The following is a 23144-nucleotide window of genomic DNA, read 5'->3' as shown; positions in this document are numbered from 1 at the left end:
GAAAAGAAAAGAAAAGAAAAGAAAAGAAAAAGAAAAAGGAAAGAAGAGAAAAAGAAAGCAGAAAAAAGTCACATTGGAAAAAAGAGAAATAGAAATATTCGTAAAACAAAAACCATCTAAAATCCAAGTCCCTATCACCACGCTGAGGTATTCCTTGCAGTCTTTCAAGCACCTTTTATGTGTGTGTGTGTGTGTGTGTGTGTGTAAACAGTATTTTTAGAGCGTGCATTTAACCCCACAGGTCACCAAGAGCAAAGCAGGCGTGGTCACGAAGGCTGCGCCCGCCTCACGGAGGTGTGCGCAGGTCAGCACCTACCCTGATCTGCGGGTTGTAACTCGCGGCTGGATTGCAGCGGGCTCCAGAGACACTCCCTCCTTTCTGGTTTCTGCTCCACCTCTCTAAACTTTCCAGTTTCAGCCGCAGATAATCTCCTCTGCATCTAATTAGCTCTAGCCCGCCCACATTCCGCTCCAAAACAAAAATTTCCCTTCCAGCGGGAATCACGTCTCGGGCGGGAAGACGGAGGTCTCTCCTGTCATCAGAGCGCGGACCCGCCACAGCGCGCGCTCCGCTGGGCGCGCTCCCTCGCCACCAGGCCCCGGCCTGCCCCGCTGCGAACGAGCCGGCCTCGGACGCGCGCCCGCCCCCTCGGACGGAGACGCGCCGAGGAAAGCGCGCGGCCGTGAGCCGCAGGCGCCATTTTGGACTCAGGGCCGAGGCGCAGGGGACCTACGCGTTGACCGCAGTTCGCTGAGAGCTTCTCTGGCCGGCGACGGGGAGTCCCGGGGCAAGGACGCGGAAGACAGCGTGGGACTGAGAAAGAGAGCTTCTCTCTGGACAGCCAGAGCCGCAAAGGTGGAGCCGCGTTGGCGCCCGCCGCGGGACCAGCGCCTCGGATGCGGGCGGAGCGCGGGGGGCCGTGGCGGCGGGAGCGCGAAGCGGGGGCCCCGGGGGGCTTCATGTGAGAGCCGCGGGACCAGCCGCCGCCGTCCCCGGAGCCCGGGGTGGTGTGTGGGGGAAGCCGCCCCCGGCAGCAGGTAACGGCGGAGGGGCAGGGCCGGGGCCCCGCGAGATGGTCCGGGGAGGGTCCGCCGTTCGACTGTGGGCCGGCCCCGGGGCGCGGGCTCTGGGCTGCGGGCGGGCCGCCCCCGGCGAGCGCGGGTGGGAAGCGAGGCGCGACACGCAGATCTTGGAGCCTGCTTGGGGGCGTCTCCCCACGGTGCTGGCTTCAAAACATGTCAACAAGGCGTGGTGCGTGCGCGTCGGCCGTGTGCAGCCTCGCCGGGCGGTGTCATTAGTTTTGGCGGAGGCTGGTGACTGACACAGCTGAGCTCTGCCTCGGCGGAGCTCTGCCCGGCGTGGGCCGCGCCCGTGCAGGTAGCTTGAGAAGTCAGAGGCACTAAGATTTCAAAACAAACTGCCCTGGGTAGGGCGCCTGAGATGTCACAGAAAGCCAATCCGTGGAGGTGACGCAGGGAGGAGGGGACTCCTCCGCCGCGTATCCTAGTGGAAAACTTGGTCAACTTATGTGGAGCAGCTTGGCGCTGGCTCTCAGCGGAAGCAGAGGTTAGGTGGAGTTGCAGGCAGAATCAGGAAGCCGTCCAGTCAATAATTGGGAGAGGTAAGAAAGATTTTAGTTTTTGTTGTTAATGGTGTCCAAGTGACTCAGGTAATTTAATTATTTTTTCCTCCTTAGGAAAACTGTAGTTTCTGTTATTCCTGAGTTGTTTATAAGAATGCCATACACTCTGGGTTGAGTCTACTAGGTATTTTTGCCACCATGCTCTCACTGCCATTTTGAGAGCTTCTTTTTCATTGTTTTATTTTTGCATTTCAAAGAACGCATATTAATTTTCACATTAGTCAGAATATAAAAAGGACATAAAAGAGTGTAATGCCAAAACAGGACTTTTTGAGCTAAATACAAATGGGCTTGTATTTACTGCACACCGAGCGTACATTCAGAGCCTGGCATTGAGGCACACACTTTTAATCCCAGCTACTGGGGAAGTTGAGGCAGGAGTATTGCAAGTTCCAGGCCAGACTGAACCCTGTCTCAAATTTTAAAAAAGGAAAAGAAAAAGGTCTGGGGACCTAGCTCAGTGATGGAATCTTGCCTAGTAAATGCATAGCCCTTGGTTTGATTCCCAATAGGGAGTGGCAAGGGATTGTGTTCAATGAGGGGACATATTCTGTTCTTTAACTGATGAGCAAATTGACTCCTTTGAGTTTCTGGAAATGCTGGTAGCTCACTAACTCCCTGGGCTGCTCAGCTAGTCTTAACGTCATTGCTTTTGGGAACTTGCCTAAAAAGTTGTGGTTTTGGTGCTCTAGAAAATCTCTTTGACATTTATTCCTATTCAAATGTAAGAGGTGTGTTTCACCTTGACTGAAAGTTGGGTATATAAAATTCTTGATATAAATTATTTGTAGAATATAGAGTATGCTCTGAATTGTTTAGCTTTCTATACAGCAGTTTCTTATGTAAATAAATTTAATTAAATACTTCTGAAAGCATTAGAAATTTTTACATGAGTAAGTGAGACCAATTTGGAAACATTAAAAGTTTTTATTAGGGGCTGGAGTGGCTCAGCGGTAGAGTGCTTGCCTCATATGTGTGAGGCACTGGATTTGATCCCCAACATCATATAAAAATAAATAAAAACAAAATAAAGTTATTGTGTCCATCTACAACTAAAAAAAAATTTTTAAGGTTAATAACAGTGGGCTGGGGATGTGGCTCAAGCGGTAGCATGCTCACCTGGCATGCGTGTGGCCTGGGTTCGATCCTCAACACCACATATAAACAAAGATGTTGTGTCCGCTGAAACCTAAAAAATAAATATTAAAAAAAATTCTCTCTCTCTCTTGTCTGTCTCTTTAAAAAAAATCAAGTTTAATAACAGTAAGGTGTGCACTTACTGTTATTTTCATGCATAAACGAGGATAGTACAGATGACATTTTTATTGCTATTTGACCTTACATTCTTCAGTTGTTTAATATACTGTCATTATGGCATCACTGTCATAATACATATGACAGTTTACAGACTTTTTTCAGCTATTTATAATCTAGTAAGTGCCTAAAATATACTTTGGTGGTCACATAATCTTTATATTTAGATCAAGAGATACTGTACCTTAGTGTTGTATACATTTTAAAGAATTTGTCAGCTTTCTCCCAGCTCAACTTGGAAGGTATGGAAATAGACTTTATTTAAAACAGGACAGTATTAGACAAAAGAAAGGTTCTATTGTTAGGACCAAAAAGTATTATTCAGAATTGTTTGAATACGATTGCCCTTTTATTTTTGTTTGTGTATCCATATACTTTAAAGTAAAATGAACCATTCTGTTTTTGAGTAATTCTGGTTTTAGAAGACTTTTCCAGGAATAGGTGATAGCCTTCAGTAGTGAGATGTAGAAACTAGGAAGACTCCTTCATTCTCTTTTGAATCTGTGTCTCAATATTGTGAGTAGTTTTAGGCAGTTAGAAGAGAAATTATAAGCCCTTGGAAGCAAATTCTTTGTTCGTCGACCCAAATTGTATATGCTAAAATTAAAGTCTTCAGGATAAATTAAAGCAGAAAAATGGGTCATAATAATAATAATGTTATCTCAACCTCTAGTGGGACATTTTTATTAGGAAGGTTTTTTTTTTAACTAAAGATTACATTGTATATTATTCTACCTCTCCTCTTTACACACTTAACAAAAAAAATCTGTTCTTAGATTCAAACATGTTTCAGTCCTCCATAAATACTTTCTTGCTTGACATCTCTGTCATTCAGTTTTCTTCCTTCCTCTCCCCTGCTTGATAGGAAATCCATCATTTACTTACTTTATTCACATAGTTAGAGTAAGAACAATGAGGAATAGGGAGTTATATTGAGCATATATATATAAGCCTCTTGGACTAATTTTCATTGCCAGTGGCCTCTGCCATTCTGTTTCTTCTACTTTCCAGCCCTCAGTTCTCTTTCACAAATTTTGCTAGCTTGTTACAGGAAGAATGTGCAGGGATATATTTAATTTAGGCATGCATATTCATATCCTTCATCAGACACAAGATCAGAAATTCTTCCATGCTGATTTGCCGGGAATAAGTTGGAGCCCAACTATTACCCTGTCAGCACTGCTCTCTAGAAACAAACGGAGAGTATTCCAGGAGTACCAATGAATGATCTTCATTTATCCCATTTAGCTTAAAGCCTGCTATACTTTCGAACTAATAAGACTTAAAAAAAAAAAATCTGATTATAAGGTAAGATACTGAGGTTAAAAGCAATATGTAAAATGTAGAAAGAAACAGCATATTGTCAAAATAAAAACAGTTGCCTATAATTTCATTACCCATTTTTAATCATCATATAATTTGGCGGGCCAGGTCTGGTGGCATAAATGACTGTAATCCCAGCAGCTGGGAAGTCTGAAACAGGAAGATTCTAAGTTCAAGGCCAGTCTCTGCAACCTAAAAAAGGTTGGGGATGTAGCTCAGTGGTGAAGTACCCCTGGGTTCAATCCCACACCACCCCCACACCATTTTAAAACAAAAATAGGATCATTCTTTATCTTGTGATTGATAACCTGTTTCTATTGTGTGGTATGCTTTAATGTTTTTAATTCTGAACTGCTTTTCCAAACCAGAGTTCAACAGTCTCCTTTTTTTTCCAAAGCCTAATACTTCATTCCTCACAAGGACTTTTTATCTTGAACCTGTTTTATAAATTGAAGCACAGTACAGTCTGAAGTTTATTCGAAGCCATATAGCCAATGAGAGATGGAGCCAGGAATTAAATGCAGGGAACTTGATTCCGGAGCCCATTCTCTTATAACAACATTATTAGCTATGGAATAATAACAACATTATTATTAGCTATGGAAATACTGTCAAAGAAACAAATGGAATGAAGGTATCAAGAATACATAGACTAGCCAGTTATGGTGTTGGGTGCCTATAATTCCAGTGACTCAGGAGGCTGAGGCAGAAGAATTGCAAGAACAAGGCCAGCCTCAGCAACTTAGACCCTGGGTTCAATCCTCAGTACCAAAAATAATCCCCCCCAAAAACATAAAATAAACACATATGTGTCATTCAGAACTACAACATGGGAAACTACAGTAGTAAGTGATATACTGAAAGAAGAAACCACATTCCAGACCAAACATTTCGTGGTAGGGTGAGTTTGCTTACTTTTTTTGCAGTGCTGAGGATGAAACTCAAGGCCTCATGCCTTCAAAGCAAATGATCTGTCTTTGGACCACATTCCCAGCCTGAGTTTTCTTATGTTTAACAGAGGTCACAAAGTCTAGCAGTAGCATATATCACGGACTGTTCATTGTGGAAGATCTCTTGGCTACTTAATTCACATCCTCTCTGGAGGTTTGAAGACCCTGGTCTGCCTTGGACTTAAGAAGTCAATATAGCCAATATCTTAGATTTTTTTTTTAATGAAAAACTTTTAGAAAGTTTCATTGTAGATTCCCTTTTATATTCAATTTAGTTAGTTGACTACAACTTTTGAGATGTAAATTCTTGGTTTAGTTTCAAAATCATTTGTATTATGGTATAAATGCTTAAAAACATCTCCCAGAAATATACAGAATTTGTAAAACTGTAGTTTTTCTCTTCTGATATTTTTCATTATAGCTTGATATTCTTCCTGAATTGCTGATCCAGTTCTTTGTTCATATTTCATTTAAATATACAAACGCAGTTACATATTTGGTGACAGAAAATTTAATTTGGGGGTTATTTTTATTCAAAAGTTTAAGTGGAATGAGAAAAAAATGATGCATTTTTCTAAATAGGATGAAGCGAGGAAGAAGAGATAGTGACAATAATTCATCTGAAGAAGGTTCCACAGAGAAATCAAAGAAACTGAGGACTACAAATGAGCATTCTCAGACTTGTGACTGGGGTAATCTCCTTCAAGACATTATTCTCCAAGTATTTAAGTATTTGCCTCTTCTTGACCGGGCTCATGCTTCACAAGTTTGCCGCAACTGGAATCAGGTGTTTCACATGCCCGACTTGTGGAGATGTTTCGAATTTGAATTGAATCAGCCAGCTACATCTTATTTGAAAGCTACACATCCAGAGCTGATCAAACAGATTATCAAAAGACATTCAAACCATTTACAATATGTCAGCTTCAAGGTAATACTTTAAATCTTTCTTTTAAAAAATGAAGCATTTAAAATAAATAAATAAATGAAATCATTTTTAGCTTTTGTGTACTAGTTTAGAACATCCTCTTATGTCTTTAAAATATTTGCCTTTTAAGGGAACGTACTTAAAGATACAAAGTTACTGTATTACTTTAAAAGCTATTATAAATACTTGTGACATTTAATGAAGTTTAATTACTCCATTAGAATTATTAATAATTTCTTACAGAGAGTGAAAGCAGCTCCTAAACAAGCATAAGTCATTGACTAAAGCTATAACTGAGTTATCACAAACAAATTTGAGGAAAAAGGAATATAAAATAAATAATAAAAATCAGGGAGATTATGATTAAGTAGAACTTAATTGCTATTTCTTTCAAGCAGGAACTGAGTATTGCTAATTTTGATGAATTTTTGATGAGATCTTCAAACCCAAAGATGACAGACACCTTTATTTAAAAGGTTTAGATAAATATATTTTAAAAATAAAGAATGATACTTGGAAAAATGTCATAGGAAACTGTTTGCTTATTTTTTTTTTTTGCTGGAAGGGATATATCAGAAACCCTGCAATGATGTAATAGTGTAGTGGGGTAACTTTTGAGGTGTCCAGAGTACTTTTCAGAAATCACAGTGCTTTGTGTGTGTGAATATAGAAGTTTGTTGTGTTGTGTTTTGGAGAATAATAATGAAATATTAGAATAATGAAATATGTGGACCTGCTTACTCTGAATCCTTAATAATAAATTTTGTTTGTTGTAGCAAACAGATATTTTTTATAATAGTTGTTGAGAAGGGACAACACATGAATGCCTGATTTACCTATATGTACCAGTTGCTAAAGGTGCCCAGTTAATCCTAGATAAAGCAATGGTTCTTAACCTAGAAGCTTCTTACCTTAACTAAATAAAGGCTGATCTTCCCTCCAAGAAAGTCATTTCCTCTTGGATTACTTACCTGTTTATTCTCTCATTTGTGTCTAAAAGCTAGGAGAGCCTTGGTGATGGGAATGGTTGAGTAGATTGTGGTCATTCTGGAAAAATGCTCAAAAGCACTTAGGTCACTAGTGGTAGGATTGACAAGTAGCAAAAAAAAGGGGGGGGATGCATATCAAATAGTCGAACAATTCTTTTTCAAGTTTTTAAAATTAATTAGTTTGTTATGACAGCAGAATGCATTACAATTCATATTACACATATAGAGCACAATTTTTCATATCTCTGGTTGTACACAAAGTAGAATCACATCATTTGTGTCTTCATACATGGGCTTGGGGGTAATGATGTCCATCCCATTCCACAGTCTTTCCTACCACCATGTCCCCTTCCTGCCCCTCCCTGTCCCTGCCTCCCCTTTGCCCCATCTAGATTTTATCTAATCCTCCCATGGCCCCCATTCGCAACCCCATTATGAATCAGCATCCTTAAATCAGAGAAAACATAAGGCATTTGGTTTCTTGGGATTGGCTTACTTCACTTAGCATTATATTCTCCATGATTTTATTCTCTTTTAATGCTGAATATATTCCAGTGTGTGTATGTGTGTGTGTGTATGCATTTTATTTAACCATTCATCTACTTAAGGGTATCTAGGTTGGTTCCACAGTTTAGCTATTGTGAATTATGCTGCTATAAACATTGATGTTGCTGTGTCCCTATAGTATGCTGTTTTTAAGTCCTTTAGGTATAGACCACGGAGTGGGATACCTAGGTCAAATGGTGTTTTCGTTCCCAGTTTTCCAAGGAGTCTCCATACTGCTTTCCATTTGATGAGCAATTTTTCTATGGATACATCCCATACAAACTTTGAGACAGCCTTAATATTTTTAAAAAACTTGCTTACCTGAGATTCAAATATAATTGGATGTTACTTGGCAGTCTTAATTTTAGCAACAAGGGCATGGGATTGGTGAGGGAATCAAACAAAAATCCAGGAACAGTTCATCCTCCTTTGCTTAGGGAAGAGACCTGAAAAGCCTTTCCTTTGATTTTAGTCATCTTTGAGTTGCCCAGGAATGTTCTAATGGCAAATGCTATAAAAAGAAGAGTATAAACACTCATCTGATCTTAAAGATAAATTCTATACAGTAGATTGGCTGGGTTAGCTTTATTCTTTTATAGCTCTTTTACACAATTTAGGTATATCCACCTTGTATAACTCTCATAAAACTATTTATTCTCTAAGTTTGACATTTTTATTAGGGGCTGTTTTATTTTTTTTCTTGAGGAAATAGTTTTTTGTTTACGCTTTAGAGAAAAGGCACATCACAGGATTCTTGGCTCTTGATATTTTAGACAAAGAGGTTTAGAGTTAATAGTCTAGAACAATGGTTCTAAACTTTATGTGCAACCGAATCACATAGAGGGCTTATGATGAGAAAGATTGCTGGGTCCTACCCCTAGAGTTTTTTATTCATATGGTCTGGGTTGGGTATTAGAATTTGCATGTCTTTTTTTTAAAATTTTTATTTATTTATTTATTTTTAGTCATACATGACAGTAGAATGCATTTTGATATATAATACATACATGGAATGTACATACATCAATCATATTGTCTATTCTATAGAATTTGCATGTCTTAATAGATTCTTATGTTGATGTTGATACTGCTGATCTAGGGATCACATTTTTTGAACTGGTGTAAAGAAACTTAACCAAAGGATAATCTTATAAATGGCTCTGAGATTACAATGCAAATACTACATGGGTTTTACACCATCTTCTAAGAACGTTTTTGTGGTAATGTGTCTGAATCTGGAAATTAAAGTAATAGTGTTACTTTTAACTGTTCTGTTTTTAAGATGCTTTTTTAGCCCAGGGAACAACTATAGCTAACTTTTTAACATCCTTTGTTGGGTTTTTTGTTTGTTTTACTGTACTATTCGTACAGGAAATATCTAGGCAAAAGAATAAATGAGAGTAACTACCTTTTATTTTGGTTCAGATTTTCACGCTTGTTTAGTTTTTGGACACCCTTATTCTACTTTATATTCATCTTTTCATTAAGAATATTGCTGACAATTCGTAAGTTATGGTTCATTTGAACATTCTTAATAGATATTCATTTGTTTCTGATGCCTTGAAATATTTATTATGGACACTGTTTATATGCATTGTGTGATGTTCTACCAAATATATAATTATTTTTCAAAGACTATAAATTGATTTGTTTCATCAGTTTATCAAGTTTGGAATAGATCACCTTAGGTATCAACTAAATAGGTATCTTATATAAAAAACTCTCTCTCGACAATTGCAACTATAAATTTCTTAGGGGGACTCAGAAGGCTGAAGTTGTAGGGGAAGATAGACGACTGGAGTGCAATAACCAATAACTTTCTTGCTTTTGTAAAATGAAGATAAACAGAGAGAAATGTAAATATATGCATGGGTTAAAGGGTTTTTTTTCCCCCCTAAGGTGGACAGCAGCAAAGAATCAGCTGAAGCAGCTTGTGATATATTATCGCAACTTGTTAATTGCTCTTTAAAGACACTTGGACTTATTTCAACTGCTCGGCCAAGCTTTATGGATTTACCAAAGGTATCTGCTGGTTTTATTTTATTAGCTGTTATTGAGAAATCCAGTGAAAGCCTTACCATTTCTTGAATTGACAGTGAGATAATAAGAAAATATATATATATAATGGAAAAACAGTTACTATTTAGAATTTTAAGAAATACTATTTTAAAAATCCTTTGTAATTAAAGAGTAAATGCATTTACAGAAAATTCTCTAGGAAATGAAAGAAAGTAAAACTGAGAAACAAGCATGTCAAAGTAAAGGGAAATATAGATATTCCTTTTTGGGTGGTCAGAGCATATCGATGAGATTAAAATCAAAAGTTGAGAGTGCCAGACTTGGGAGCCAGGATAGCCTACCTTTATAAACACTTCTGGCAAATGTTCTGTTAAGATTTGCTCTTGGGCTGGGTTGTGGCTCAAGTGGTAGAGCGCTTGCTTAACACACATGAGGCACTGGGTTCCATCCGCAGCACCACATAAAAATAAAATAAAGATATTGTGTCTACCTAAAACTAAAAAATAAATATAAAAAAAGGATTTGTTCCTTGAGCAAACTGAGAATCAGTACAGCTTGGATTAATTTACTTTACTGAAAGAAAACATTGTTTTTGAATAGTTAAATGTTTATATTTATTTATATGCTCTAATATGGCCCTGTATATAGAGATAGTCTTTCTCCATAACCATTGTCTTAAAATAGAAAAATAAGAAACATGCATTTTTAGAAGGCTAACTGCTAAAGTCCCCTAAGTTATGTCAGGTAATGTTCAGTAGGTTGGCATCCAAAAATAATTTGAAAGTTTTCTTTTTAGAGTACACCACAAACCAAAATCAAAAAAACCAAAATATAGACACTCTTCAAAACACCTAGTAGTTAAATTTACCAGAATGATTCAGGAAATAATATTACTAAATTGAATGCATATTATAACCCAGTTGATTGTTCCAAGAGAATAGCATTACCAGATGTATCACCAGTTTATATTAAAATTTTGATTAATTTTTTTTTTCTTTTTTTGGTGGTAGTGGGGATTGAACCCAGGGCCTCATGCATGCTAGGCAAGTGTTCTACCATTGAGCTATATACCCAGTCCTTTGATTATTTTTTTTTTAATTTTCATTAAGTCTGTACATTTGGAGATAAAATGTTTTCCTCATTGGTTAAATAAAGGAAAGGGAGGAGAATTTCTTTATTTTAACATTATGAGAGCCTGAGTACATGAGTTAAATCACTGCTTCTCAGACTTAATTATGTATAAGTTTTGGATTTCTATTCCTATTCTAAATTTGCAGTGATGCTAAGTCTCCTTTCTGTAAATAGTCCTCATGACTCTTATTAAGATGGTTCAATGAAGCCAAATGCAGTGTGCATACTTGTGATCCCTTCTCTCGAAGCTGAGGCATGAGGATTACAAGTTCAAGGCTAATCAGGGCAACTTACCTAGCTCTTGCCTCAGAAAATAAGGGCTGGGGATATAGCTCAATGATAAGTGCCTCTGGTTCAATCTCCAGTACTAAGGATAAAAAAAGATAGTTCAAGGACCACTGCTGTAACACTGAGTTACATGACATAGAACCACCCTCTTCATTTAACATGGAAAATGAAGTGTCCTGAATTGATTTTTTTCTATAAACCTGCCGTGGTTGAAAACACACATACTATTCGTGTTCTCTCTCTCTCTTTCTCTCTCTCTCTGTCTCTCTCTCTCTCTCTCTCTCTCTCTCTCTCTCTCTCTCTCTCTCTCAAACACACACACACACACACACACACACCACAGTACCATATTGAAGTTTTTTTCTTAATACTTGGGGTTTTCACTGGGCAAATTTTAGTTCAAAATTGAGAACTGGTTTTTGTGTATGTTTGTGGTACTGGGGGATTGAGCCCAGGGCCACATACATGCCAGGCAAGTGCTCTACCACTGAGCTACATCCCCAACCTCTAATCTGAGAACTACTGATGTAGCTAGAACTGGTTCTTTCCTTATTAAATAGGCCTAAGGATGTTTATATTGTTCTTCTTTTCCTTATATGACTTTTTAGAAACAATTGAAATAGGTATTGCTCTATACTGGAATTCCTAAGAGAACTGAAAAGAATATTGAAGAAATATATTTGTCCATAGCTAGATCAGGGCAATGGTGAAAGGGGTCAGTGTTGCAGTCATGAGCATACTGATGAACAAATGTTATTGCACAAGATACAGGTGAGTTTGATATAAAAATATTGGGAGAAAGATGTTAATACTTAAGTTACTTAAATCAGAATTCTAGCAGTATAGAGGGAAAAAGGAAGTTATAGATTGTGACCAGCAAGGTAGTATTTGGTTATAATTTTTTTCCGTTAGCCTGCCTTCATCCTTTATCACTGCTGAACAGAATTTATAAAGCTAGGTGAAGAGTAAAATTGGTTATGTAATTAATTTTATCAGAGTGTGTATTAGCCTTTCTTTCTTTACTCTCCCAAATTCTTTGTCCATTGATTTATAGCTTATCTCAGCTATTATTTAAACTCACATACTTTACATGTTCTGATTTCTGTTTTCTATAGTTGTTCATTTTGGTCAGATTCTGTATCCAACAGTTATTTACATGCATAGGATAAATTAAAATATACTCATTTAGCATATTTGTGAATAAAATACATTGAAATTCAGTAAGAGACTTGAAAATGTTTTAGATAATTTAACATGTTTGAGGGTATCTTAAATTTGAAATCAAATTTAAGTATGATTTTGGTTGTTTTAGAATTAAATTTTAAACTTCCATATTCCAAATGAGTCAAGATTTGAACTTGTTACTAATTTTTAATGATTGTCCCAATAATTGTTGCTATTTTAATAGACATTACTATTAAATTTAGTGGAACTAAAGTAGGGTTTCCAGATACAGTAAAGTGTCTGAGAAGTATTCTTTTGTTGTTGTTGTTTTTGCTTCTGCTGGTTTTGGGGATTGAATCCAGGAACACTTTTCCACTGGTCTATATCCCCAGGTTTTTGTTGTTTTTGTTATTATTGTCATTTATTTTGAGACAAGGTTTTGCTAAGTTGCTGAGGGTCTTGCGTTTGAAATCCTCCTGTCTCAACCTCCTGAGTTGTTTGGATTGCAGGCATGTACCACCATGTCTTGCAAGAAGTATCCTTATTCTTGTTTCCAGAATTCCTGTTTTTACTTACCATGATTTACATCCTGAGGCTTGGAATTCATTTATCTTTCACAGGTAAAATGCCTCTGCGCAAAGATGGTAGTCACATCTTTTTATCATACTTCCAATAATAGTATAAAAGTGTTAACCCTTTAACAGTTTTGAAATATATCATTAGTATTGAGATGAATCATAGCTGATGTTATAAAGAAATCCCTAAGTTGTCTTTTCTAAAAATTAAAACGGTGTTTTAATCTTTTTTTGCTTTTCAGTCTCACTTTATCTCTGCGCTGACAGTTGTGTTTGTAAACTCCAAATCCCTGTCCTCACTTAAGATAGATGATACCCCAGTAGACGATCCATCCCTCAAAGTACTAGTGGCCAACAATAGTGATACGCTCAAGCTACTAAAAATGAGCAGCTGTCCTCATGTCTCTCCAGCCGGTATGTTGTATTTCTTGCCAGGTATATTTTAGTTAAATGTATTGATTTGTTCATCAAATTAAAGAAAACTGTGTTTAGTAGTTTGGTAGTTCTATTAACCCACATGTAGTTGTTAGGACTGTTTGTTCTGCATAAGAATATTTTTAGTGTCATAATACAGTAGCATAAATTCTATAGTGTTAGTAGCTTCTACATGGACCTTCAGTTTATTTGGCAATTTGTGTATAGCATATGCTAGAATATAAATAAATTTTACAAAGAAAAGAAGACAGAACAACATGAGATCTGACTGAGGTATTTCTGAGATTTTCTCTAGTTATAGTTGAGCTAATAGGGTAGAATTTGAATCAGAACAGCCACATAATTGCTGCTGTTCTCACTATGTAGAGGAAGAAAAGTTGTACTTAAGTGGTTGCCTTATATTTTGTAAGATAATGCTTTTTCCAAGTTCCATTTCAGAGCCAAGAACCCATCAAATATGTGAATAGTGTTGTAAGAGCTCTAAATTCTCTTACATAAAATTTCCTAAGCATTACTACATTGTTCAGTTTGAGATTATTTAAATTCCAAATGGCTTTGTGTTGAAAAGTACAAATGTGATTTTCATATTACTCTCTGTTGCTTCATCCTGAACCCTCCCCACTATTGACATCCATCCCTCTGGAACTTTAGCTATATTGTAAACTAAAGCTCCATATTCTCCCAAGGAGATGACTCCCTCTTGGTTGGAGATTATTTTTCCAAATTTTCCACAAGTGGGGTTTTGGTGATGGGATGGCTAGATGTACTACTATATTTTCCTAGTTGTCTCTGCCACTTCTGATTTATCATTGAGAATATCATAAAATAGAAGTTGAGAATAGGCTTAATAGGACTGCATATAGCTCGGTTGGTAGAGTACTTGCCTTGCATGCACAAGGCCCTGGGTTCAATCCCCAGTTCTACTAAAAAAAAAAAGAAAAAAAAGAAGAAGAAGAGTAGGTTTAACAGTTACTTCCTATGTGATCTTTTTTTTTTTCCCCCCTTATGGTCCCTATTTTATTTAATCTTTTTTCCTACTCACTCACATGTGGGTTTTATTTGAACCCTGTGGAACTACAGTTCTTTATCTTTGTTTGTGGTCAGTCCAAACACTGTAACATGTGGAATACTTTTTAATTATTATTATTTTTTTAGCATCTTAACCTAGCCAACTTGAAATGCAGTCCTCAAAATTCAGCTCAAGTGTTACCTGTTTTAATCCCCTCCTTCTCTCTGTTTTAGATCCCCTACTTTTGTGTTCTTCCATAGCTCTGTAAACATAGTAGCATTTGCCCACACTTATGAGGTTTTGAGTCTATTTTCTCTGAGAAACTATAAGCTCATTATTCTCTTTATCCTGCTATTTTCCATGTTCATTTATTTTCATTAGTTATACATATTAGTTCAGATAGTATTTTGGAATAATTTTTCCATAAGGAAGGGAAGAGAAAGACCATCTGTAATGCTTTTTAATTGACATGTATAACCACAGAAGGTAACTTAAAATTTAACATATTTGTATAGATTCTGTCTCTACTTGGCTTATTTGGATAGTTTTTCTCTAAGTTGAAGTTATGGGCTGTTTTCTATTCTACTTTTTACTGAACACTGTATGAAACTTTTTTCCATTTTCGTACAGTTATTACAATTATTTATTACCTCTAGACACTAATTTGACACTAGTGACTTGTTTCTTTTATATCATACTGCAGATTTTCCTGTTTTCTAATTGTGTCTACAGTTTCCTTTGATGGTTTTTCTTTCATTTCTTTCATTTTGCTGTTTCATTGTATTCTGTACTGGATACTTTTTTGTTGTACTCTCTAAAATTTTGGGCAATATTATTATTTTCTGTGGGTTCAGTTACGTTCTATGTTAATAATTTATATTTTCAGTTTCTCTGGAACTCCAGAGCTATGTGTTAAAACTGCTGATGGCCCAGTGCTTTAGAATGTCTCATTGGTACTTCAAACTAAAGAATTCCTTTTCTCCCCCTTTTCAGATCTCTTGCTCTGCCCTTTTTGCTATCTCTGTAAATTGTAGTATCCATCTAGTTGTCAGGAGCACACGTTTGATCCCTCCTACCTATACTTTCTATCCGTTAGTTACCAAGATCTGGTAACACAAGATTCCATCACTAAAATAAGCCTTTGAATCCTACCTTTCTCCATCTCCATTCTAGCAGCTGTAGTCTAGACCACCAGAATCTTTGCAGTAGTATCCTCTTAATTGATTTCCTAATTTGTAGCATTGCCATTATCTAGTCTTATTTCTATGCTATAGGCAGAGTTATCTCTTCAAAATGTACATTTGATTTTTTTTTCCTCCACTTTTCTTTAAAACTTGTTTTAGGTAAAAGTCTGCATTATTTACATAGTCTTTCAAGTTTGGTATGATTTGGCCCTTACTTTATTGGTATTCAACCTTTGATATTCTTTTACTTGCATAGTATGTTTTGAGCTCCTTTAGTTCTTAGAAAGCTTGTCCTCTCTTCCATGTCTGGGTATTCTCAGATGAAATATGATTTTCTTTCTTTCTCCAATCTCCATTTTCACAGCCTTCATTCTAAAATTTTCAATCTTAACTGTGTTGTTCTGGGAAATCTTCTCTGATTCCCTTATTATGAGCTTCATATTACATCCTTGTTTAATTACTCACTATTCCTATTAGGTAAGTATAATTGTTCCTTTGGTAGCTCTGCTATCCTAGCACCAGTGCTTGACGATAAAATACTTAATTATCAGCTGAGCTAGTAAACATTTTAGTCACTTAGTATTCTACATGGTTGATAAGCCAACATTTGTATTGTAGTTCTTTGAAGGGTGGATACTTGTTTCTGCTTTTCTGCTGTAATTTAAAAAATAATTAACTATGTTGGCACATAGCATTTTGCTTCTATGAATTTCTTCCTTCAGAAAAAATTTTAAGAAAAAGTACCAGGTCAAAAGTTCTAGTTTTGTTTGTTTTAATGCTTCTTGCCATGCCCCCTCTCTCCAAATGAGTTGTATTAATTAATATTACTTAATAATACCCTGGCCTGACAGCTTTATTGAACCTTATTTACCTACTATACAGTTTCAACTAAAGTTTACAGTTTACTGATTCAGAGTATATTGATGAGTAGTGTACCCATTATCTGCACTGTAGATTTTAGAATATTTTCATTATTCCGAAAAGAAACCACATAATCCCTTAGCTCACTCCCTAAAACCTTGAATCCCACTCAGTCCTGGGCAACCACTAATTTATTTTATCTCTGTAGATAAACATTTTCTGAATATTTCATATAAACGGCATCATGGCTGTATGTGATCTTTTTATCACTTAACATTTCAAAGGTTCATTTATGATGTAGCTTGAATTGGAACTTCTGTTTCTCTTTATTTCTGTGTACTATTCTTATATTCGTTTGTATGGGTAAACCACATCATACCACCACATTTACCTATCTGTTGGTGGATACTTGGGTTGTTTTCCATCTTTTTTTTTTTTTTTTTTTTTTTTTGAGGGGGGGATGTGCTGGGAATTGAACCCAGGGCCCTTAATCACTAAGCCACATGCCAGCTCTTTTTATTTTTTTGAGGCAGGGTCTCACTAAGTTACTTAGGGCCTCACTAAATTGCTGAGGCTGGCCTTGACTTGTGATCCTCCTGCCTTAACCTCCTGAGCTGCTAGGATTGTAGGAGTGCACCACCGAATCCAACTGTTTCCACCTTTTGACTGTACTGAATAATGCTGCTGTGAAACTTCATGTCTCATTTTTTGTGTACATATTGTTTAATTTCATTTGTGTATGCACCTTGTATTGGTATTACTGGATCATATAGTTACTCTTTTTACCCACTGAGGAACTTAACAGATTGTTTTTCAAAGCAATTGCACCATTTTACACTAACTTACATTACTCTCCCACATCCTCACACTTTTTGTTTGTTTTTAAATTATAGCCATTCTAGCTAGTTGGTGTGAAGTTGTCTTTCATTGTGGTTTTGATATGCATTTTCTTGCTGACACTTGATGTTGAGTATTTTTTCTTGTGCTTATCAGCCATTTGTGGAGAAATATCTATTCAGATCCTTTGCTTATTAATGAGGTTATTTTTTTTATGTTGAGCTGTATTAGCTCACCAGTTTTATTTTATCCTTGTCTCTGTTATGTTAAATATTTCAACATTTTTAACTTCTTATGGTTTTCTATTACTGCATAACAGACTACAAAAAGAGCAGCTTATCCTGACACATACTTATTAGCTCCATCCTGTAAGGCAAAATAGTATGCAGGGCTCTGGTGGCTTCTTTACTTAGGGTCTTAAAAGGCTGAAATTAAAGTGTTGGGCAAGGCGGGCTCTTAATCTGGAGGTGCTAGGGAAAATTTTACTTTCACACTCAAATTGTCTGAACTCATTTCTTTGAGGTTGTAAGACATTTCTTTTCTGGCCACTCACAGGAGGTTGCTTGGGGTCTGTCTCTGCTTTTAGGAGCTGCCTGCATATACTAAAGCCATCAACAACATGTTTAATTAATTCCCTTTTCGCTTTGAATCTCTCTGATTTCCTTTTCTGCAACCAGCCAGAACAAACTGCTTTTGAAAGGGCTCCTATAATTATATTAGATCTATCTAGATAATCTCTATTTTATAAGGCCAACTGTGCCAGATAGCATACTTATGAATATGATATCACATTCACGATGCTAAGGATTAGGATGTGGAATCTTGGGGACCATATTTAGAATTATGCTGCTATAATTGTTTTAGTAGTTATTAGATGGTATCTTAAAAGTTTCTCTTATTTGGATCTTTCCAATTTTCCATATGCTTGTTTTCCCTTGATATCAAGCCTTTTTGGTATTGCAAAGAACAGAGATGAGCTCAGGTTACCTTGGGTGATCAGGGTATATTTACTTATGGAAAAGAAATTGGCAGTGGCTGAATAGTAAAAATAATGAACTGCCAAGGTCCACTACTCCCTCTTCTGGTAATTTTGATATTAGTGATTGAGTTTATCTCTTCTGATTCTATTTACATATCTTCTTCCACTCGTATTAAGTTTTGACTTATTGGTGGCCTCTGTCTTTTCACTTTCTAAGTAATAGTTAAATGCATGAACTTTTAGAGTAACTTAGCCTGTGTTTGTATTCCAGTTTTGCTATCTTTAGTTAGTTGCCACAATACCAAAATAGAAATAATATCTAGGTTTCTAATTTCTTTTATAGTGCTTGTGGAATAACTTATTTATTATTACATATTTGTAAAATAAATAATAGATGAAAGTATGATATGTTTGGTTGTTCTTATCCCTCTTGTCTAAGCGTAAGAAATGGATTGAGTGGGTTATCATGTAGTATAGGGTGACATTTGGGGACAGAATTATTATACTAAGCAAGTTTGGGTATCAAATATTGATACCTTTGGTAAAGTTACCTATTGCTAGGGTAATCGTTTTGGGCGAATCATTGTGCCCTGAGTCTAGGGAACTACTTAAGGAACTACTTTCTGGGTGTTAGAACTTCAAAAGTCATAACTAATCTAGATTTCCATTCATTTGAACTGGGAGGTTTTCTGATTATCTTTGACTAATTTATCTAAGGATAATAATATTTTTCCTTGGAAACTTGATAAGCTTATTACTATTCACAAATTGTTGATCATTTGATGGAGTTTTACTTTGCAAATATTTTATTCGATTACATAAATGTTTTATATGGTTATATCTTATCCTGTTTCTTTGTTAGGATTAGGTTTTGAGTTTCAAAAAAAAAAATGTCCTTTGGCCTCTATTACAGTGACTATGTAATTTTTCTCAACCTGTAAGTTTAATGGTATTTAAAAAAAAATAAGGCAGTATACATGCATTAATAAGATAAATGCAACTGTATTTTTAAAATGTTATTTTAAAATTTTGCTGAGTTGACACATGAGCCTCATTATGACTTAGAAGTTCTTATAGATAAAATTAATCCTAGCTTTTAAATGTGACTGACTTTCTGATAATCCAACTGATTTTTTTAACTATGGTTTTGTGGTAAGGGAAACGAGGCAGAATTTTGTGGGCTGTGTAGTGTATTTGATAAAATTTTTGAACAGATGAACTTGTACAAATACTGGCAAATAATTACCTTTTTTTCCTTCCAAGGTATCCTTTGTGTCGCTGATCAATGTCATGGCTTACGAGAATTGGCCCTGAATTACCACTTACTAAGTGATGAGTTGTTACTTGCTCTGTCTTCTGAAAAACATGTGCGATTAGAACATTTGCGAATTGATGTAGTCAGTGAGAATCCTGGACAAACACATTTCCATACTATTCAGAAGAGCAGCTGGGATGCTTTCATCAAACATTCACCCAAAGTGAACTTAGTGATGTATTTTTTTTTATATGAAGAAGAATTTGACCCATTTTTTCGTTATGAGATACCTGCCACTCATCTTTACTTTGGGAGATCAGTAAGCAAAGATGTGCTTGGCCGTGTGGGAATGACATGCCCTAGACTAGTTGAACTAGTAGTATGTGCTAATGGATTACGGCCACTTGATGAAGAGTTAATTCGCATTGCAGAACGTTGCAAAAATTTGTCAGCTATTGGACTAGGGGAATGTGAAGTCTCATGTAGTGCCTTTGTTGAGTTTGTGAAGATGTGTGGTGGCCGCCTGTCTCAGTTATCCATTATGGAAGAAGTATTAATTCCTGACCAAAAGTATAGTTTGGAGCAGATTCATTGGGAAGTATCCAAGCATCTTGGTAGGGTGTGGTTTCCAGATATGATGCCTACTTGGTAAGGACTGCATAATGTAGGGCATAATGAAAAGCACCTTAACTTCAAGCAACTGTATTATAATAAAGTTAATTTGCTGTAGTTCTGATATAATTCTATTTTGTGGCACAGAAATTTGATATCTTCAATGAGAATTGTTTACTAGAAGATCTATAAATCAGTTTTGGTCAGAAAAATCCATGTGTTTCTTTAGCCTGTTAGCAATCAAATCTCATTTAAGTGAAGAAAAAAAAAAAACCTGATTTCAGATTAGAAAGTAATAACCATTTGTAAAGATTAAACAGTTCATAGTCTGAAGGAAACAAAACCTATGTATTATAATATCCAAGAAGCAAGTACTAATAGGTTTTCTGAAATGTTCTCTATGCATTTTTTAAAAAAATGTAAACTTGACATTTTAGGGTCTTCAGTTATACATACACCTGTTATAAGGTGTTTAATATAGCTCAGGAAAGTGAGCATTTTGTGAGAAAAATGTAGGATATATCCATATCTAATGAAAAAGATTGGTTGAATGTTCTCATATGTTTCAAAGCTCTTTAAAAAAAGATGTATAAGTAATTGGAACTCTTAGAAAACTGATAAATGTCACACAGTGGTTATTATAGAAGGATAATACACAGAGCCAAGATCAAACTGAAAGGAAATAAGTGGAATATAAAAGGTAGACAGTATTTAGCTTTGTATAAATCTAGGTTTTTTCTGTAATCAGCTAAACCATATAAAGTTCTCTTGTGATATGTTACTATGTTTGTGGCACTTGAGGCATTGTATGTAAAGTAAGGAATGCTTTACCAGTTCTCCTTGGTTTTGCCTGTTTGCTTAAACTAGTTTTGAAGTATTTTACTATAATTGAAATGAAAAGCTTATCTACTTTTAAAAAGCCAAGTTGAAATAATTAATGGTAGACTTAAAAATGTTTTATAAATTGTTTCCAAGAAAGAATATTAGTCTCCAGTGAATTTTAGTGATGGCCTGTCTTTCCATTTTGGAATTATATTGTTAATATAACTAGAATTTTTTTTAAAGGAGCACTAGTATATAGTTGAGCATAAATAGAAAATATGAAAAAGGATATATTTAAGTTCATTACCTTATATTTGAGTAAACAGTGCTCAGTGAACTGGAAAATTTTAATAGAAAAATACAGTTTTGTGATTGTTAATTTGGTTAAACTAATATTTTATATTATTTAAGTTAGCATTTTATATTACTTTAATATGAATAAAGTTAATTCCATGCATTATAGACTCTGTATAAATACTAAATTTGGGGCTATATTTAGTATTTAGTTGTTTTAGATACAATATAAATTTTGATTCTGGGTACTATAGTGTAGTAGATACTCCCCTCCTAAGAGAAGTTAGAAGTGATTTACCCCTAATGAAATAATACATTAATGCTTGAAATGGCTCTTTTCAGTGGTGTGACTTTTAGAAAGTATTTTGACAATTAATGGAAGCTAACAATCTTTAAATAGATGACCTTCCTAAGAATGAAATAAAAATTATTTTCTATATAACTTATGCTTTTCAAAAGTGATATTTTGCCCTTTGGTCACATATAAATGAGAATAAAAAAGACTCACCTGGACTTGAAAGTTAAAAGCAATTATTGTAGTATTTCCCCCTCCACCTTACCAAATAGTAAAAAGCTTTGATTGTACAAGAAATACTTGTACCTCGTGGATTTTTTTTTTAACTTGGAAAATGGATTTGACACTACATGATTAGTTCTACTAACCAAAGCTTTATTTGAAAATTTACTTTTTGTACAAATTGAATTGTATAATGCTTGAAATACTTTGTCACTTTATAAGCTAAATGCATAGCACTTAATTTGTTTATACTGTAAAATATGTAAAATGCTTTTATCAATTTGAGAATAAAGATAGTTACTAATGTTGTTGTATTATTAAAAAATTTTTTCAGGGGCTGGGGTTGTGGCTTAGTGGTAGAGCACTTGCCTAGCATGTGTAAGGCACTGGGTTCGATTCTCAGCACCACATAAAAATAAATAAATAAAAGGTTCATCCACAACCAAAAATAAATATATTTTTTGAAACTAAGAAACCTTAAGAATTTTTTTTTCAAACCACTCAAATACATATACCTATTTTGATTTTAAAACTGGTTAAGCTTGGACTGTGGCTCAGTTGTAAAGTGCTTGCCCAGCATATGTAAGACCCTGAATTCAGTCCCCAGCACCTCAAAAAAATTACCCATAGTTTATGGTTTAGTTTCAAATCTGTATTTGATAGAATATTTAACATTAAACACTTTATGGTAGACTGGCTTTTTTGAATTTACAATGTTAGGCATATGGAATATATTCTTGAAATAAGCTCTCATGCCTGTGAAATTTACCATGAAATGTAAATTTAGTTTTTACATTTGTACAAAAAAAAAAGGTTAATTAAAAATATAGGCCTTTCTTCATTTAGAATGAGAACTTACAAAACCAACTTATAAATAGAATTCTTAGTCTTAAAGTGTCCTTGAACCTTGCTAGCCTTTTTAGAGAGAAATATCTCTACATAAATCAGAATAGTTTTTAAACTATAGAAATTCTTTTCATCTCCTGTCTTAAATGGGCTTTAGAAAAAACTCGATTTTCTCTGGTATTCTGGGCTGTTTTAAACATTATCAAACCAATAAGCATGATTGAAGATGAAATAATTTCCATTCTAAGAAAGCATTTTTGTACTTGTGATAGATCCCAGGTAATATGAGGGGCTGGTTTAGATGTTACTGAGCAGTTGGGGAAAATCTAACATGCTAGCTGACACCCAGCTTTCCTTTAAAGAAGACATAAAGCCATTCCCTGCAAAGGTGAACTAAGGGATATTCCTTAGAATATCAGCTCAAGAAGCAGAAAAAATCAAAGTGATAGAGTGCCAGGGATCCCAGCAGCCTGCAGCAGGGCCCCGGAGATCCAGGCCAACTGATTCGCGTGGCCTGCCCTGCGGCTACAGAAGGTGTGGCACCTCAGTGAAGCCATTAATTAGCAAGCAGGGAGGTTAGGGAAGGCCATTAGGTGGAATCCCACCAGCCAAGCCCACACGGA

At 35.8% G+C, this 23144-nt stretch overlaps 1 protein-coding gene across 2 annotated transcripts; it reads left to right on the top strand.

Annotated features, from left to right (window-relative positions):
- The first annotated feature begins 674 nt into the window (after nt 1-674).
- Fbxl3 (F-box and leucine rich repeat protein 3) lies at nt 675-20239 on the top strand. Of its 2 annotated transcripts, none has more exons than XM_026407505.2 (5): nt 675-1038; nt 5813-6161; nt 9593-9715; nt 13113-13284; nt 19439-20239. In XM_026407505.2, exons 2-5 carry the CDS (start codon nt 5814-5816, stop codon nt 20080-20082), a joined length of 1287 nt encoding a protein of 428 aa, XP_026263290.2. In that variant the 5' UTR covers nt 675-1038; nt 5813; the 3' UTR covers nt 20083-20239. The 2 variants fall into 2 exon arrangements, with proteins under 2 accessions (XP_026263290.2, XP_026263289.2); XM_026407504.2 differs by having other exon boundaries at nt 766-856.
- Nucleotides 20240-23144: the final 2905 nt, after the last annotated feature.

Source organism: Urocitellus parryii, chromosome 2, assembly GCF_045843805.1.
Source record: "Urocitellus parryii isolate mUroPar1 chromosome 2, mUroPar1.hap1, whole genome shotgun sequence".
In the NCBI taxonomy this organism is placed as follows: Eukaryota; Metazoa; Chordata; class Mammalia; order Rodentia; family Sciuridae; genus Urocitellus; species Urocitellus parryii.
Note: the sequence above shows the minus strand (reverse complement) of the source record. Positions and strands in the feature narration are given on the sequence as shown.